Raw genomic sequence first — 15,339 nt, forward strand, 5'->3', positions numbered from 1 at the left:
GTCTTCCAATCCACTGTATGCACTTCCATTTATTTAGGTCTTCTGTAGTTTCTTTTAACAATTTCTTGTAGTTTTCTTCGTATAGGTCTTTTGTATCCTTAGTTAAATTTATTCCTAAATATTTTATTCTTTTGGTTGCAATTATAAATGGAATTTTTTTCTTGATTTCCCTGTCAGATTGTTCATTACTACTATATAGAAACACTGCAGATTTTTGAGTATTGATTTTGAAACCTCCCACTTTGCTGTACTCATTTATTAGCTCTAGTAGTTTTGCTGTGACTATTTCAGGGTAACAACATATAGTATCATATCATCTGCAAACAGTGAGAGTTTTACTTCCTTTCCAATTTTGATGTCTTGCATTTCTTTTCTTGTCTAATTGCTCTGGCTAGAACTTCCAACATAATGTTGAATAACAATGGTGATAGTGAACATCCTTGTGTTGTTCCTAATCTTATTGGAAGAGTTTTCAGTTTTTCCCCATTGAGGATGATGTTACCTGTGGGTTTTTCACATATTCCCTTTATCTTGTTAAGGAAGTTCCCTTCTATTCCTATCCTTTGAAGTGTTTTCAACAGGAAAGGATGTTGAGTTTTGTCAGATGCCTTTTCTGTGTCAATCAAGATGATCATGTGGTTTTTCTGCTTTGATTTGTTGATATGATGTATTACGTTAATTGATTTTCTTATGTTGAACCATCCTTGCATACCTGGGATGAATCCTACTTGATCATGATGTATAATTCTTTTAATGTGCTGTTGATTTGATTTGCTAGAATTTTGTGGAGGATTTTCGCATCTATATTCATCAGAGAGATTGCCTGTAGTTTTCTTTTTTTGTACTATCTTTGTCTGGCTTTGGTATGTGGGCGATTTGGCTTTGTAGAATGAGTTAGGTAGCTTTCCCTCCTCTTCAATTTTTTTTGGAGAGTTTGAGTAGGATTGGTGCTAATTCTTTCTTGAATGTTTGGTAGAATTCAGATGTGAGGCCGTTTGGTCCTGGGCTTTTCTTTTTGGGGAATTTCTTAATGACTGATTCAGTTTCTTTACTTGTGATTGGTTTGTTGAGGTCGCCTATTTCTTCTGGAGTCAGTGTTGGTTGCTCATGCCTTTCTAGGAAATTGTCCATTTCATCTACATTGTTGAGTTTATTAGCATAAAGTTGTTCATAGTGTCCTCTCATTACTTCTTTTATTTCTGTGGGGTCAGTGGTTATGTCTCCTCTTCCATTTCTAATTTTATTTATTTTCATCCTCCCTCTTAGCCCCAGGCAGCAAGAGAAAAGCCATCTATCACATACAGGGGAAGCCCAATAAGACTGCCTGAGGCAGTTGGAGCCTGACAAGCCTTACAACTGTATCCAAAGAGTACTCAGGCCATAGAAACACAGCCACAAAAAGAGAGAGAAAAATCCTTTTCAGAGCAGGACCCCTGCTCCTTGGGTTTGCCAATCAAGAGCTTAAGTTTGTATGTTGTTTTGTGAACATTCAGGTCCTATGTGCCCAGACTCTTTCAAATATTATGTGCTATCTGAGCCCCAAAACCTATGTTTCTTTTTTTCTTCTTTCTTTTTCTATCAGCTTTTGCTGCATTCCATAAATTTTGATATGTTGAGTTTTCATTTTGATTGCCTCCAGATATTTACTGGTTTGTCTTATAATTTCTTCCTTGACCCACTGTTTATTTAAGAGTGTTTTCTTGAATCTCCATGTATTTGTGAATTTCCTGGCACTCTGCCTATTATTGATTTCCAATTTCATTTCTTTATGATGTGAGAATTTTCTTTTTCTGTTAGCCCTGCTCGCTCTGAGCCGGGGCAAAACTCAGCAACCTCCACTTTGACTTGAGGTTTACCTGAGCTGGGGGCCTATTTTTAGTCGTCAGAATTTATTAATTCCACAGTTGGAGCATGGTTGCCCTCAGCCCCGGCTGCTGGTAAAGTCTCTTTCCTATCTTCTCTGGGAAGCAGCCTGTGGGGGAGGGGCACCGGCTGCCATGGTTTGGGGAACTCATAGTTCTGGATGGGTTCACCTGGTTCAGATTGGTGTATGCTGTGTGCCCGGTCACTGATGTGGCCCCAGCAGTTGTTCTGTACTGTTCCTGGGTATTTACTAGCTGCTTTGGAGAACGAGCTAAATCCCACACCTCACTAAGCCACCATCTTGGTCTTCTCTCCCACCAGTTTAGTTTTCAGAGAGGCTAATTTACAGATTCAAGATCCAATCACAACAGCAAAGCAGGCATCCCAGGTTTGTTGTTGGGTATTAGGAAAGTGTGTAGTCTCTTGCTCAGGGTATCCCCCAAGTTGGTTTTTTTAATTTTTTAATTTTTAATTTAAATTTTTTTTTTAATTTTATGATTTTTGTTAATTAAAAAAAATTACAAGAAAGAAACGCAAACATCTTCAATATATGCTCATTCTGTTGTACATATATAATCAATAATTCACAATATCATCATATAGTTGCATATTCATTATCATGATCATTTCTTAGAACATTTGCATCAATTCAGAAAATGAAATAAAAAGACAACAGAAAAATAAAACAAAAATAGAAAAAGAAATAAAATTTTACATACCAGCCCCTTACCACGCCCTTTCATTGATCACTAGCATTTCAAACTAAATTTATTTTAACATTTGTTCCCCCTATTATTTATTTTTATTCCGTATGTTCTACTCATCTGTTGATGAGGTAGATAGAAGGAGCATCAGACACAAGGTTTTCACAATCACACAGTCACATTGTGAAAGTTATGTCATTTTACAATCATCTTCAAGAAACATGGTTACTGGAACAAGCTCTACATTTTCAGGCAGGTCCCTCTAGCCTTTCCATTACATCTTGGATAACAAGATGATATCTACTTAATGTGTAAGAGTAACCTCCAGGATAACCTCTCGACTCTGTGTGGAATCTCACAGCCATTGACACTTTGTCTCATTTCACTCTTCCCCCTTTTGGTGGAGAAGATTTTCTCAATCCTTTGATGCTGAGTCTCAGCTCATTCTAGGATTTCTGTCCCATGTTGCCAGGAAGCTTCACACCCCTGGGTGTCATGTCCCATGTAGACAGGGGAAGAGTGGTGAGTTTGCTTGTTGTATTGGCTGGAGAGAGAGGCCACATCTGAGCAACAGAAGAGGTTCTCTTGGGGGTGACTCTTAGGCCTAATTTTAAGTAGGCTTGACCTATCCTTTGTGGGGTTAAGTTTCATATGAACAAACCCTAAGACTGGGGGCTCAGACTGTAGCTTTGGTTGTCCACACTGCTTGTGAGAATATCAAGAATTCAACTTGGGGAGGTTGAATTTTCCCGTGTTCTCACCATTCCCCGAAGGGGACTTTGCAAATACATTTCCACTCACTGATCAGATCACTCTGGGATTCATCGGGGCATCACTCTGGACAAACCAATAAAATCTAATGTCCTACCCAAGGTTCCATGTACTTATGTTGTTCAACCAACTACGTACAGAAGTTATATTAGGAGATGCACTAGTCAAAGTATAAATTTTGTACCAAATAAACATTTTTTGCTTTAGTCCACACATAAGTTGAAATTTTAAAATATTAATTACCATCTATTTTCAGCACCCTGCAGTAATGACATTCCTTTTTTTTCTCATGCTAAAACATTTTTAAATTTGTACATTTAGTCACTAACATTATACACTGTAGGCATTCCTAGATTATACCATCTCAATTTTTATCGTCTATCTTTCTTTGTTATTTCATTTATGCCTCCAGCCCTCCTCCCTCTATCATTCTCACATTCACCTCATTCAGTGTTTTAACATAATTATATTACAGTTAGGTAGTGTCATGCTATCTATTTCTGAGTTTTTATATTCAGTCCTGTTGCACAATCTGTATCCCTTCACCTCCAGTTACCCAATATCTTACCCTATTTCTATGTCATGATGGTCTCTGTTACCAACGAAATATTCCAAGTTTATTCACTAATGTCAGTTCATATCAGTGAGACTGTACAGTATTTGGCCTTTTGCTTTTGGCTAATCACACTCAGCATAATGTCCTTTAGGTCCATCCATGTTGTTACATACTTCATAGCTTTATTCCGTCTTACAGCTGCATAATATTCATCGTATGTATATGCCACAGTTTGTTTAGCCACCGGTCTGTTGATGGACATTTTGGCTGTTTCCATCTCTTGGTAATTGTTAATAATGCTGCTATAAATATTGGTGTGCAAATGTCTGTTTGTGTCCTTGGCCTCATGTTCTTTGAGTAGAGACAGCATACAGATGGGTCTTATTTTTTAATCCATTCTGCCAGTCTATATCTCTTGATTGGGGAGTTTAATCCATTAACATTTAGTGTTATTATTGCATGGATAGTACTTTCTTGAACTATTTTGCCTTCTGGATTTTATATGTCATATCTAATTTTCCTTCTTTTTACCTTTACTCATAATCTTCCTTTCTACAGTCTTCTCCACACCTCTCTCTTCTGTCTTTTTATCTGTCTCTAGTGCTCCCTTTAGTATTTCTTGCAGAGCTGGCCTCTTGGTCACAAATTCTCTCAGTGATTTTTTTGTCTGAAAATGTTTTAATTTCTCTCTTATTTCTGAAGGACAATTTTGCTGGATATAGAATTCTTGGTTGGCAGTTTTTCTCTTTTAATAATTTAAATATATCATCCCATTGTCTTCTCGCCTCCATGGTTTCTGCTGAGAGATCTATGTATAGTCTTATTGGGCTTCCCTTGTATATGATGGTTTGCTTTTCTCTTGCTGCTTTCAAGATTCTCTCCCTCTCTTTGACCTCTGATGTTCTGATTAGTAAATGTCTTGGAGTACGTCTATTTGGATCTATTCTCTTTGGGGTACCCTGCACTTCTTGGATCTGTAATTTTAAGTGTTTCATAAGAGTTGGGAAATTTTCAGTGATAATTTCCTCCATTAGTTTTTCTCCTCCTTTTCCCTTCTCTTCTCTTTCTGGGACAACCACAACACGTATATTCATGCGCTTCATATTGTGTTTCAGTTCCCTGAGTCTCTGCTCTTATTTTTCCATTTTTTTCCCTATCTTTTCTTTATCTTGCCAGATTTCAGATATTCCATCCTCCAGTTCAGAAATCCTATGTTCTGTCTCTCAAAATCTACCATTGTAGTTTTCCATTGTTTTTTTCATCTCTTCTACCATGCCTTTCATTCCCATTAGTTCTGTGATTTGTTTTTTCAGACTTTCAATTTCTTTTTTTTTTTTTATTCCTTGCCTTCTTTATATCCTCCCTCTATTCATTGATTTGGTTTTTGATGAGGTTTTCCATGTCTGTTCATATATTCTGAATTAAATGTTTCAGCTCCTGTATGTCATTTGATTTGTTGATTTTTTATTTTGACTGGCCCATATCTTCAATTTTCCTAGTGTGATTTGTTATTTGTTGCTGGTGTCTAGGCATTTAGTTACCTTAATTAGTTTATATTGGAGATTGCTTGCATTTCTTTTACCTAGGGTTCTCTTTTGGGTGAATTTGTTGTCTATCTGTTTTTTGACATTCAATTCAGCTTTATCTGGACCTCTAGCTTAGGTTTTGTTTAGCAGAGGAGAATTTTTCAGTTCTTATTTTCTTGTTTCTTACCCTGCTTGTATGGTGCCTTTTTCCCCCCATACTTAGGAGGGTCTGCTTAGGTATTATAGACCGCAACCGGATTTTCCCAGACCAAACTGGCCTCCTATCAGGAGGAAAGAGTCACCTGCATTAGTTTTCCCCAAGGGTGAGACCCATCAGGTTGAAAGACTTTCCTGTGAAGTCTCTGAACTCTGTTTTTCTTACCCTGCCCAGTATGTGGCGCTTGTCTGCCTGCAGGTCCCACTAGAATAAGATGATGCAGTATCTTTAACTTTGGCTGGGGGCATGGTGGAGACAGAGGAGAGGTTGTAGGCTGGTTTTAGTGGCTTCAAATTACTAAGCCCTGGTGTCTGAATTCCATGAGAGAGGGATTCTACCTGAGTTGGGCTTCACCCCTCCCCTGGGAAAGGCACAGTCTCCAGACAGGCCCTCAAAGGAGCTTGTTTCTGCCTATGCCTGGGGCAGTTGAAGCCTGAGGAGCCCTGCCACTATATCCAAAGACAGTCAAGCCTTTGTAGAAACACAGCCACACAAAAACCTCTGTTTCCTTCTTTTTTTTTCCTTTTTCCGTCAACCCTGCCCCCTTGGCATTGGGGCAAAAATGAGGGACCTCAGCTTTGACCAGGTTCACCTGAGCTGGGGGCCTATTTTTAGTAGTCAGAATTTGTTGATTAATTCTACAATTGGGTTTTTGTTGGGCTCAGCCCCTGCTGCTGGAAAAGTCTCTTTCTTTTCCCCTCGGGAAACAGCCGATGGGGGAGGGGCGGCCGCCGTGGCATGGGGAGCTCACGGTTCTGGGGAGCTCGCAACCAGTCCCGCTGGTCAAATTGGGGTACGCTGTGTGTCTGGTCACTGATGTGGCCCCAGGAGGTGTTCTGTATTGTTTCTGGCTATTTAGTATCTGGAGGATGATCTAAAATACGCACATTGTTAAGCCGCCATCTTAGCCCCAAGTTGGTTTTTGACTGCTACACAGAAAACACTCATAGAGTTGTAGAGTTTAGACCAAGCTTGGGTTTTAGGCCAGGCACCCTGAGGCAGGCTGTGGTGTCGCAGTGACACCAAACAAAACTCTCACTGGGGGATTTGGGCAGAAAGGTGTCACTTACCTAGGGGCATATTAGTTGTTAGTTGTTTGAATGCTGTGTATATGAGCTGGCGTCATGTTAAGATGGTCTGAGCTGGAAACTCAAGCCGTCAATCACGTGGAAACCATAGCGACTGTGCCGGTTTGGTGGATGGAGTGACTGGAAGACTGCTCCGGTAGCCCTGAAAGACCGGAAAACTAATGCTTTAGTCAGAGCGCTCTCCTGGATTTTTGGCAACATTTACTTTAGGCATGGCTTCATTAAATGATTCCAAATGAGACAGTGAGTTAAAGCTTAATAGTTTATTGCTAGAGAGAAAGAAACAGAATAAGAGCAAGGGAAAAGCAGGTAGGTGGGACCCAGCAAAACCTGCTAGTAAAGAGAAATGGCTCCAACTCTCTTTCTGACAGCTTGTGGTTTTAAAGGAAAACCACGACAAGAGAGGTGGGGGTGATGTGTGGCTGTAGGTGTCATTGGGAGATACCAGGCTGGTGCAGATCATAACTTCATGCTCATGGTTGTCTGGTCTGGCCTCTGGTGGGTGGGGTTACTATCTTGCTATTACATCAGGTCCTGTTAGAAGAGCTGCTGAAGGAGAGAAACTGAAGGTTTCTCCCCGCCACTGAGTCCATTTTCTATGCCAAATTTTATTTTCTGATACCTGACAAAAAGTATATTAGAAAAGGAACATCTTTTAAAGATAAGGTAAAAATTTAATGTCCCAGAAAAGATAAATTAGTCATTATAAACTTTTTCTGCTAGAGTGTTAAGTTTTTAGATTCTGAATACATCAGAATGATCAAAACCAACAAATAAAATAATCAAAAATTTTTACTGACGTGTGGAAGAGTACGTAGGATAAGAAAAGGGAATAATTGCAGATACTTATTATGTCAGAAAATCTTCGTCATACTGGGTCATATTTACGTACCTGGCTTTAGAAACTTTTACTAGTACCAAAAGCTTTTTACCTCCACTGTTAATTTAGGCCACTGTTACTTTCATTGTTCTTAATGATTGCAATATTTTCCTAACAGTCTCTCTGTTTCCCATATTATTCACCTTTAAGCTATTCTTCACAAACCAGCCTGGGTATTTCTTGAATAATGATATGATCACATCACTCCTTGGGACTTGACATAAACTCTGACTCTTCAACAAGGTTTTCATGGTTTGGTCCCTGCTTACTTCTCCAGCCTCATTTTTTTTTTTTACCGTATCCTATCTTTCAGTCATTCTAAATGGACTTTTCTTTTGGTAGTTTCCATTTCCTCTCTTTCTTGCTTCTTGATCTTTTTTTTTGTACGTTCTATCCTCTTTAGCAGAAACATCGTCACCATTTCCTTTGAATGTCTCATAGGTATTTCAGATTTTAGCTCAGACATACAACTCTTCCATGAAGCTTTCTGGGGCGCACAATCCATAGCAGGTATCTTTCACTGTCTCCCTATCTCTTACTAATTGTATTTTTTTTTCTTTTTTTGCATGGGCAGGCACTGTAAAATAAACCTGGGTCTCCGGCATGAGCTCTGTCTGCTGAGCCACTGTGGCCCACCTGCTAATTGTATTTTAATTGTCTACTTTCTAGTCCTAATTTCGCAGTGCCTCATAGATTAATGAGTACTGTGAGGGCAGGGACTGTGCCTGTTATATTATATTCCCATAAGGTACCACAGTCCCCTGGCATATAACAAGTATTTTTGAATGAATAAAAGAGGTAAAAAAGATGGATTGGAGATTACAGCTGCTAAAATTTATATATTTGGAATTGGTTTATGTTTTTGAATAGATTTGGTAATTGAAAAGAATGAACTTTTTCTTCTTCAGGCTTATGGGATAAAGACACAAAGGTCTGCTGATCTCTCCCCAGCATTCTTACCTACTACTCTTACTGCTCTGGATGAAGCCCTGCATGGTGGTGTGGCTTGTGGATCCCTCACAGAGGTAAAAGAAAATATCCAAAACAGTTCTTTTGTTGACTTAGAATCCTCATAACCAGGGGAAACATTTAGTTAAAAACAAAATATTTAATGAACGTTAATCTGAATTAAATTAAGTACCTCAAGGGCATGGTTCTACTCCCCCCCCCCCCCCCCCCCCCTTTTTTGGTAAATCTCCAATCAGTACTTAGTATAGTTGCTGTGCTGGTTTGAAAGGATGTATGTCCCCCAGAAAAGCCATGTTTTAATCTAAATCCCATTTCATAAAGGCAGAATAATCCCTATTCAATACTGTATGTTTGAAACTGTAATTATATCATCTCCTTGGAGATGTAATGTAATCGACAGTGGTTGTTAAACTGTATTAGATGCTGACATGTCTCCACCCATTTGGGTGAGTCTTGATTAGTTTCTGAAGTCCTATAAAAGAGGAAACACTTTGAGAATAAGAAAACTCGGAGAGAGCAGAGAATGCTGCAGCACCACCAAGCAGAGAGTCCACAAGCTTCCTCACAGCTTATAGTGAAATGCGACAGGAGAGAGATAAGCTGAAATCTGAACTCTTGAGTACAAAGAAACCAGAAACTGATGTCCTGGAAAATTCTGGGCCTCCAGAAAAGGAGACCGCAGAGAATAGTGCCCTGTGTGAGGACTTGACCAGATGTGGAACCAGTCAGCCATTTCAGAGAAAGCCAGGATTGGACATGGAGTTATCCAGGGAAGATTTGTGGAAACTCCTTATGTCTGATGGGCATGATCCCATGCTACTGCATAGAAAGCCGACGAGAGTGCTTTGGGACCTTTATAAACAGAGCTGTTGCCAGTCTAGACTAGGAGTTTCAGAGAAGAGACACATTGGAGGAAAAATAACTTCAGAGGCAAAACCATGGAGGGTAATGTCTGAAGTCAAGAAGTCTCGGGCCAGGAGAGCAGACCCACCCAAGCCTGTGAAGAGGGGGAGTTTGCTCCAGAGGCAGAGGATGAGCCTTCCACCTCGTTGCAATGGAAGAGTCATGTTGCTTCAGGCCTTGGAGAGAGTGAAGCATATTTCTTGGGGTTTAGGGAGAGCTTGGCTACCATCACATGGAGGGGTTGAGTGTGTGCCCTGAAGATCGCAGAGAGCCCTGGTGCAGCCTTGATGTCTGGAGAGGGTGGAGCTGAGAAAAAGGTGATCTCCTCAGTATCCCCCAAGGTTGCATTTAGAGAGAGGCAAGCCACTGCATAGGCCCTTGGGAAGGATGGGACTGCTACTTTCAGAAGCCCTGAAAATAAATGACTCTCAGACTTTGAAATCTAATGGACTTTGCCCTGTGGGTTTTCGAAACTGTATGGGTCTGTGACCCCTGTGTTTTTTCCTCCCTATGGAAATATGTATATGTATCGTATGACTGTTCCTCCTTTGGAGTTGGCAGCAAATAACTTATGAGTTTTCAAAGTTCCAAAGCCAGAGGATAATTAAGAACAGACTATGCCTATAACTAACTTTGATAGGAGTTTGTATGTTTCTAACTTTGTATTTCATGTATATTGCCACTGAAATGGTTTAAGGATTTGTGATATTGTTATGAAATGAATGTATTTTGTATACAGGGAAAACATGTCTTTTTTAGAGTCCAGAGGGTGGAATGTGCTAGTTTGGAAGGATGTATGTCCCCTAGAAAAGCCATGTTTTAATCTAAATCCCACTTCATAAAGGCAGAATAATCCCTATTCAATACTGTATGTTTGAAACTGTAATTAAATCATCTCCCTGGAGATGTGATGTAATCGAGAGTGGTTGTTAAACTGAATTAGGTGATAATATGTCTCCACCCATTCAGGTGGGTCTTGATTAGTTTCTGAAGTCCTATAAAAGAGGAAACATTTTGGAGAATAAGAAAATTCGGAGAGAGTAGAGAATGCTGCAGCACCACCAAGCAGAGAGTCCACGAGCCAGCGATCTTTGGAGATGAAGAAGTTAAAATGCCTCCTGGGAGCTTCATGAAACAGGAAGCCAGGAGAGAAAGCTAGCAGATGACGCCGTGTTCACCATGTGCCCTTCCAGCTGAGAGAGAAGCCCTGAACTTCATTGACCTTCTTGAACCAAGGTGTTTTTCCCTGGATGCCTTTGATTGGATATTTCTATAGACTTGTTTTAATTGGGACATTTTCTCAGCCTTAGAACTGTAAACTAGCAACTTATTAAATTCCCTTTTAAAAGCAAGTCCGTTTCTGGTATATTGCATTCCGGCAGCTAGCAAACTAGAACAGTTGCTCTATAGAGAGGAGATGTAAAAAAAAAAACCCCTTCTTACTACTAAAATCTCTTTAGATCCCTGTTACTTTGAATTAATTTAGACAGTAATGAATATTATGAAATAATACTATGAAATAATTTGGGGGAATTAGAAAAAGGATCACTAGTTCATATTTTAGGAAGGAAAATTTGAAATTTTATTAACACGTGAGCAAATAATAGTATTACATTAAAGTGAGCTATTTTTACTTCTGGTTATAGATAAAATTAGGTTCTAGAAGGTAATAGGTGGTTGTATTAGTTATATATTGCAGCATAACAGATTACCCCAAAGTAAGTGGATTAAAACAAGAACAAACATTTTTGATTTCTCAGTTTCTATGCGTCAGGAATTTGGGAGTGGTTTAGCTAGGCGGTATTGGGTGAGGCTGCCATCATTTGCAGGCCTGGTTAGGTCTGAAGGATCTGTTTCCAGGGGACTCACTCACATGATTGGCAAGTTCTGCTGGTTGTTGGCAGGAGACCCCGGTTCCACCTCATATGGGCTCTCCACAGGCTGCTGAGACTCCTCATGACTTTCTCCAGAGTGACTGGTTCAAAAGAAGGTAAGAAGGAAGCTTTGGAAATTACACACCATTACTTCTGCCACATACTGTTTCTTAAAAGCACATCATTAAGTCCAGCCTATTCAAGGAAAGGGAAATAAGGCTCTATCTTTTTAAATTTTAATTTAAAATAAATTTTATTAATTAAATTAAAATTTATTTTAAATTTTAATTTAAAATAAAATTTTATTTTTTTATTGTGAAATATAACATATATACAAAATAAATCAATAAATTTCAAAGTACAATGTAACAAGTAGTTACAGAACAGATTTTAGAGTTTGGTATGGATTACAGTTCCACAATTTTAGGATTTTCCTTCTAACTGCTCCAAGACACTGGAGACTAAAAGAAATGTTGATATAATGATTCAGCAGTCATACTCATTTATTAAATCTGATCATCTCTGTTATAACTCCTCCTCCTTTGATCTTTTAAATAAAATTTTACAACTTTTTTATTGTATAATATAACATATATACAAAGCCAAGAAAAAAAAATAACTTTCAAAGTATACTTCAACAAGTAGTTATAGAACTGATCCCAGAGCTTGTCATGGGTTACCATTTCATCATTTCAGATTTTTCTTTTTGCTGCTGCAGAATACTGGAAGCTAGAAGGAATATTAACATAGTGATTTAGCAGCAGGCATACTCCTTTGTTAAATCCTGTTTTCTCTGTTGTACCGCCTCCTTCTCCTTTAATCCTTCTCCCAATCTATAGGGATCTTTGAGCAATGCCTCTTCTGACTTTTTCATGTATAGAAGGGGTATCCACACTGAAGGTTTGGGTATGTAATTAATTGGTAATCTTGGAGAGGATGGTCCCTTTAGGTTTCAGCTTTTATCTGGAATAGCTCTAGGAATTATATGTTCCAGCAAGTCAAACCTAGTGCATGAAACCTTTATATAGTCATAGTTCTAGCCATAGGTGTTGTTAAGAGTCAACAGGAGTGATGTTGATTGGGGTTTAGCTAACCATGGCACCTACCACTATCTAACTGAAGCTAGCATTAAGGACAGCCTCTAAAATAGCCTCTTGACTCCATTTGATCTCTCTTGGCCACTGATGCCTTATTTCATAACGCTTCTTTTCCCCTTTTTGGTCAGGAAGGCATTGTCGATCCCACGATGCCAGGGTCAGACTCATCCCTGCGAGTCACGCCCCACGATGTCAGGGAGACTTTCACCCCTGAATGGCTTGTACCATGTAGAAGGGAGAGTAACAATTTTCCTTGCAGAGTTGGGCTTAGAGAGAGAGAGACCACATTTGAACAACAAAGAGTCTTCCTGGAAGCAACTGTTAGGCCTCATTATGAATAGTCTTAGCTTTTCCCTTACAGAAGTAAGTTTCATAAGAGCAAGCCTCAAAGTCTAGGACTTGGCCTATTTTCTTGGGAGTCCCCAGTCATTGGGAGGGTACCCAGGGTTTCCCAGAAGGGAGAATTTAATAGTTCCATATATATATATATATATATATATATATATATATTTTTTTTTTTTTTTCCCTCCCTTCAGATCCTCAAGGGACTCTGCCAATACTTTTTAATTATGAGCTCACCATAGTCTGAGATGTTTCCTGGCACTACACCAAGTCATGGAGAATTACAAGACCTTGTTCTCATTCTGGACTCCAGGTATCCTGGCTGTCTAAATGAGCTATCCAGAGAGGCTGATTGAGACTATGTGTTACAGAAAATTTAGGTTCTAGACAATAAACCTCTCTGCCTTTGAATTCATACAGCAGCTGAAGGTCTAGAGTACATACACTTTCAGCTTTTATGCTGCATTCTAATTTGCCTTAGACCCAGCCAGACTGGCTTCGTTTTAAACTCTTAATTGAGGCCTGATCTCTTTCTTCACCTCATTTCTGAGACCCAGGCATCACAGAGCTACTCAAAATTCCACAGAAATACCAGCTGATGTACATATAGTTCATTTTCTCAGAATCTAGAAATATGTTTGCAGCTTCAGGCTAAATGTGGCTGCTGTAAGGGCCCATAATCCAGGCTCTCAGTTTTTGGTATTTTCTGAGAGAGAACTTGCATACTGTTCTTTTGTTCCTGGCCTATTCAGCATAGCCCATTGTCCCAAGGTTTATTGAGTTCGTTGTGTGCCCCTCGATGTCCCTCCTTTTTGTAGCTGCATCATATTCCATCATATAAATGTATCACCTTTTGTCACTGTACTTCTCAGTCACTGTGTCCTTTCCTTCCTCCATCTATTGGGCATCATGTATAATGTCCAAAATAAATAAACCGTGTCTTACAGTATGTGCTGGTATGAATCTGTCATGTACCCCAGAAAAGCCATGTTCTTAAATCCTTATTCAGTATCACTGGGTGGAATCTCCTTGATTATTTACATGGAGATATGACCCACCCGATTGTGGGTGGTAAATTTGATTAGATGATTTCCCATTCAAGGTGGGGTTGCTTACCTGAGCACTTTTAGAGGGAACCATTTCTGTGTGCCGACAGAGCCCATACAGCCAGAGACCTTTGGAGATGCAGAAGGAAAATGTCCCCAGAGAAGCCTTATGAAATGAGAAGAGAAAGCTATCAGATGTTATCATGTGCCCTCTCAGCTGAGAGAGAAACCCTGAACTTCATTGGCCCTTTTTTGGAGTTAAGGTCTCTTTCTCTGGATGCCTTAATTTGGACATTTTCACAGCCTGAGAACTTTAAAACTTCCAACTTCCCTTTTTTTTTTTTTTAAATATTTTTATTGAGAAATTTTCACACACATATTCCATACATGGTGTACCATCATTTGCTCACAATATCATCACATAGTTTTGTATTCATCACCATGATCATTTATTAGAACATTTGCGTCACTCCAGAAAAACAGATGAAAAGAAAAACGAAAAAACTCATACATACCATGCCCCTTACCCCTCACTCTCACTGACCACTAGTATTTCCATCTAGCCAATTTATTTTGCAGTTTGTCCCCCCTGTTATTTATTTACCCTTATTTTTTTACTCATCTGTCCATGCCCTGAATAAAAGGAGCATCAGACAGGTGGGTGCCAAGATGGCGGCTTAGTAAGGTACGTGCGTCTTAGTTCCTCCTCCTCCAAAGCAACTACTAGGTGAACTGAAACACTGCAGAACAGCTCCCGGGGCTACGGCAGGGAATGGACACACAGCGTACCCCAGTCTGGACTGGCTAGTCTGACTGCAAGACTCGGCTGCGGTGAGATCCCCGAGCGGCGCGCCATTTCCCGAACAGCGGCAGCTGCGGTGGCTGGAGCTACTCCCTCCCTCCTTCCTGGGCTGGCTGAGAGTCTCGGAGAGGCAAGTTTCCCAAGCCGAGTCGGCCGGCGCCCCTCTTTTGCGGGCGGCTTCGAGTCTCAGCTTTGAGTCCGCGGCTACGAGTCTTGGATCAGAGGGCTATCCAAGCCGCGGTGACCCCCCCGCGGGCGGCTTCCTGGTCCGGTGGGGAATTCCACAGGCCGCGGCGGCCGGTGACCGACGCCCCTCCCCCGCAGGCAACGTCCTGGTCCGGTGGCGAATTCCCCGGGCCTGCTGCGGCCGGCGACCAGCCACAAGGTCCCCTCAAGCCGCGGCGGCTGACGCCCCCACCACGCGCGGCCCCTGAACCAACGGAGAGAATTGCATCAGAAATCCCCAGGCCGCGGAGATCGGTGACGGGGGGGGATCCATTCCAAACACGTGAGACAAACGTGTGCCACGAGCGCCACCTACTGGGCAGGATGAGAAAAACAGAACCCAGAGATTTCACAGAAAAATCTTACAACCTTGTTGGGTCCGACACCCAGGGAAATCTGACTAAATGCCCAGATGCCAGCAGCAGAAGATAACGGTCCACGCTCAGAAGATTGAGAATTTGGCCCAGTCAAAGGAA

The 15,339-nt window shown here is 40.5% G+C and overlaps 1 protein-coding gene across 8 annotated transcripts in view; it reads left to right on the forward strand.

Annotated features, from left to right (window-relative positions):
• The window catches only part of RAD51B (RAD51 paralog B), an 889,743-nt gene that overhangs the window by 22,209 nt on the left and 852,195 nt on the right, over positions 1-15,339 (forward strand). For all 8 annotated transcript variants that reach the window (XR_013160322.1, XM_077122813.1, XM_077122815.1 and 5 more), the window contains exon 4: positions 8,514-8,630. Coding sequence is in view for 7 of the 8 variants with exons in the window: in XM_077122813.1 (XP_076978928.1) it covers positions 8,514-8,630 (117 nt within the window). In the remaining variant the exon portion in view is untranslated. The remainder of the gene's footprint in view (positions 1-8,513; positions 8,631-15,339) is intronic.

The sequence above is a fragment of the Tamandua tetradactyla genome, chromosome 12 (genome assembly GCF_023851605.1).
Source record: "Tamandua tetradactyla isolate mTamTet1 chromosome 12, mTamTet1.pri, whole genome shotgun sequence".
Lineage (NCBI taxonomy): Eukaryota > Metazoa > Chordata > Mammalia > Pilosa > Myrmecophagidae > Tamandua > Tamandua tetradactyla.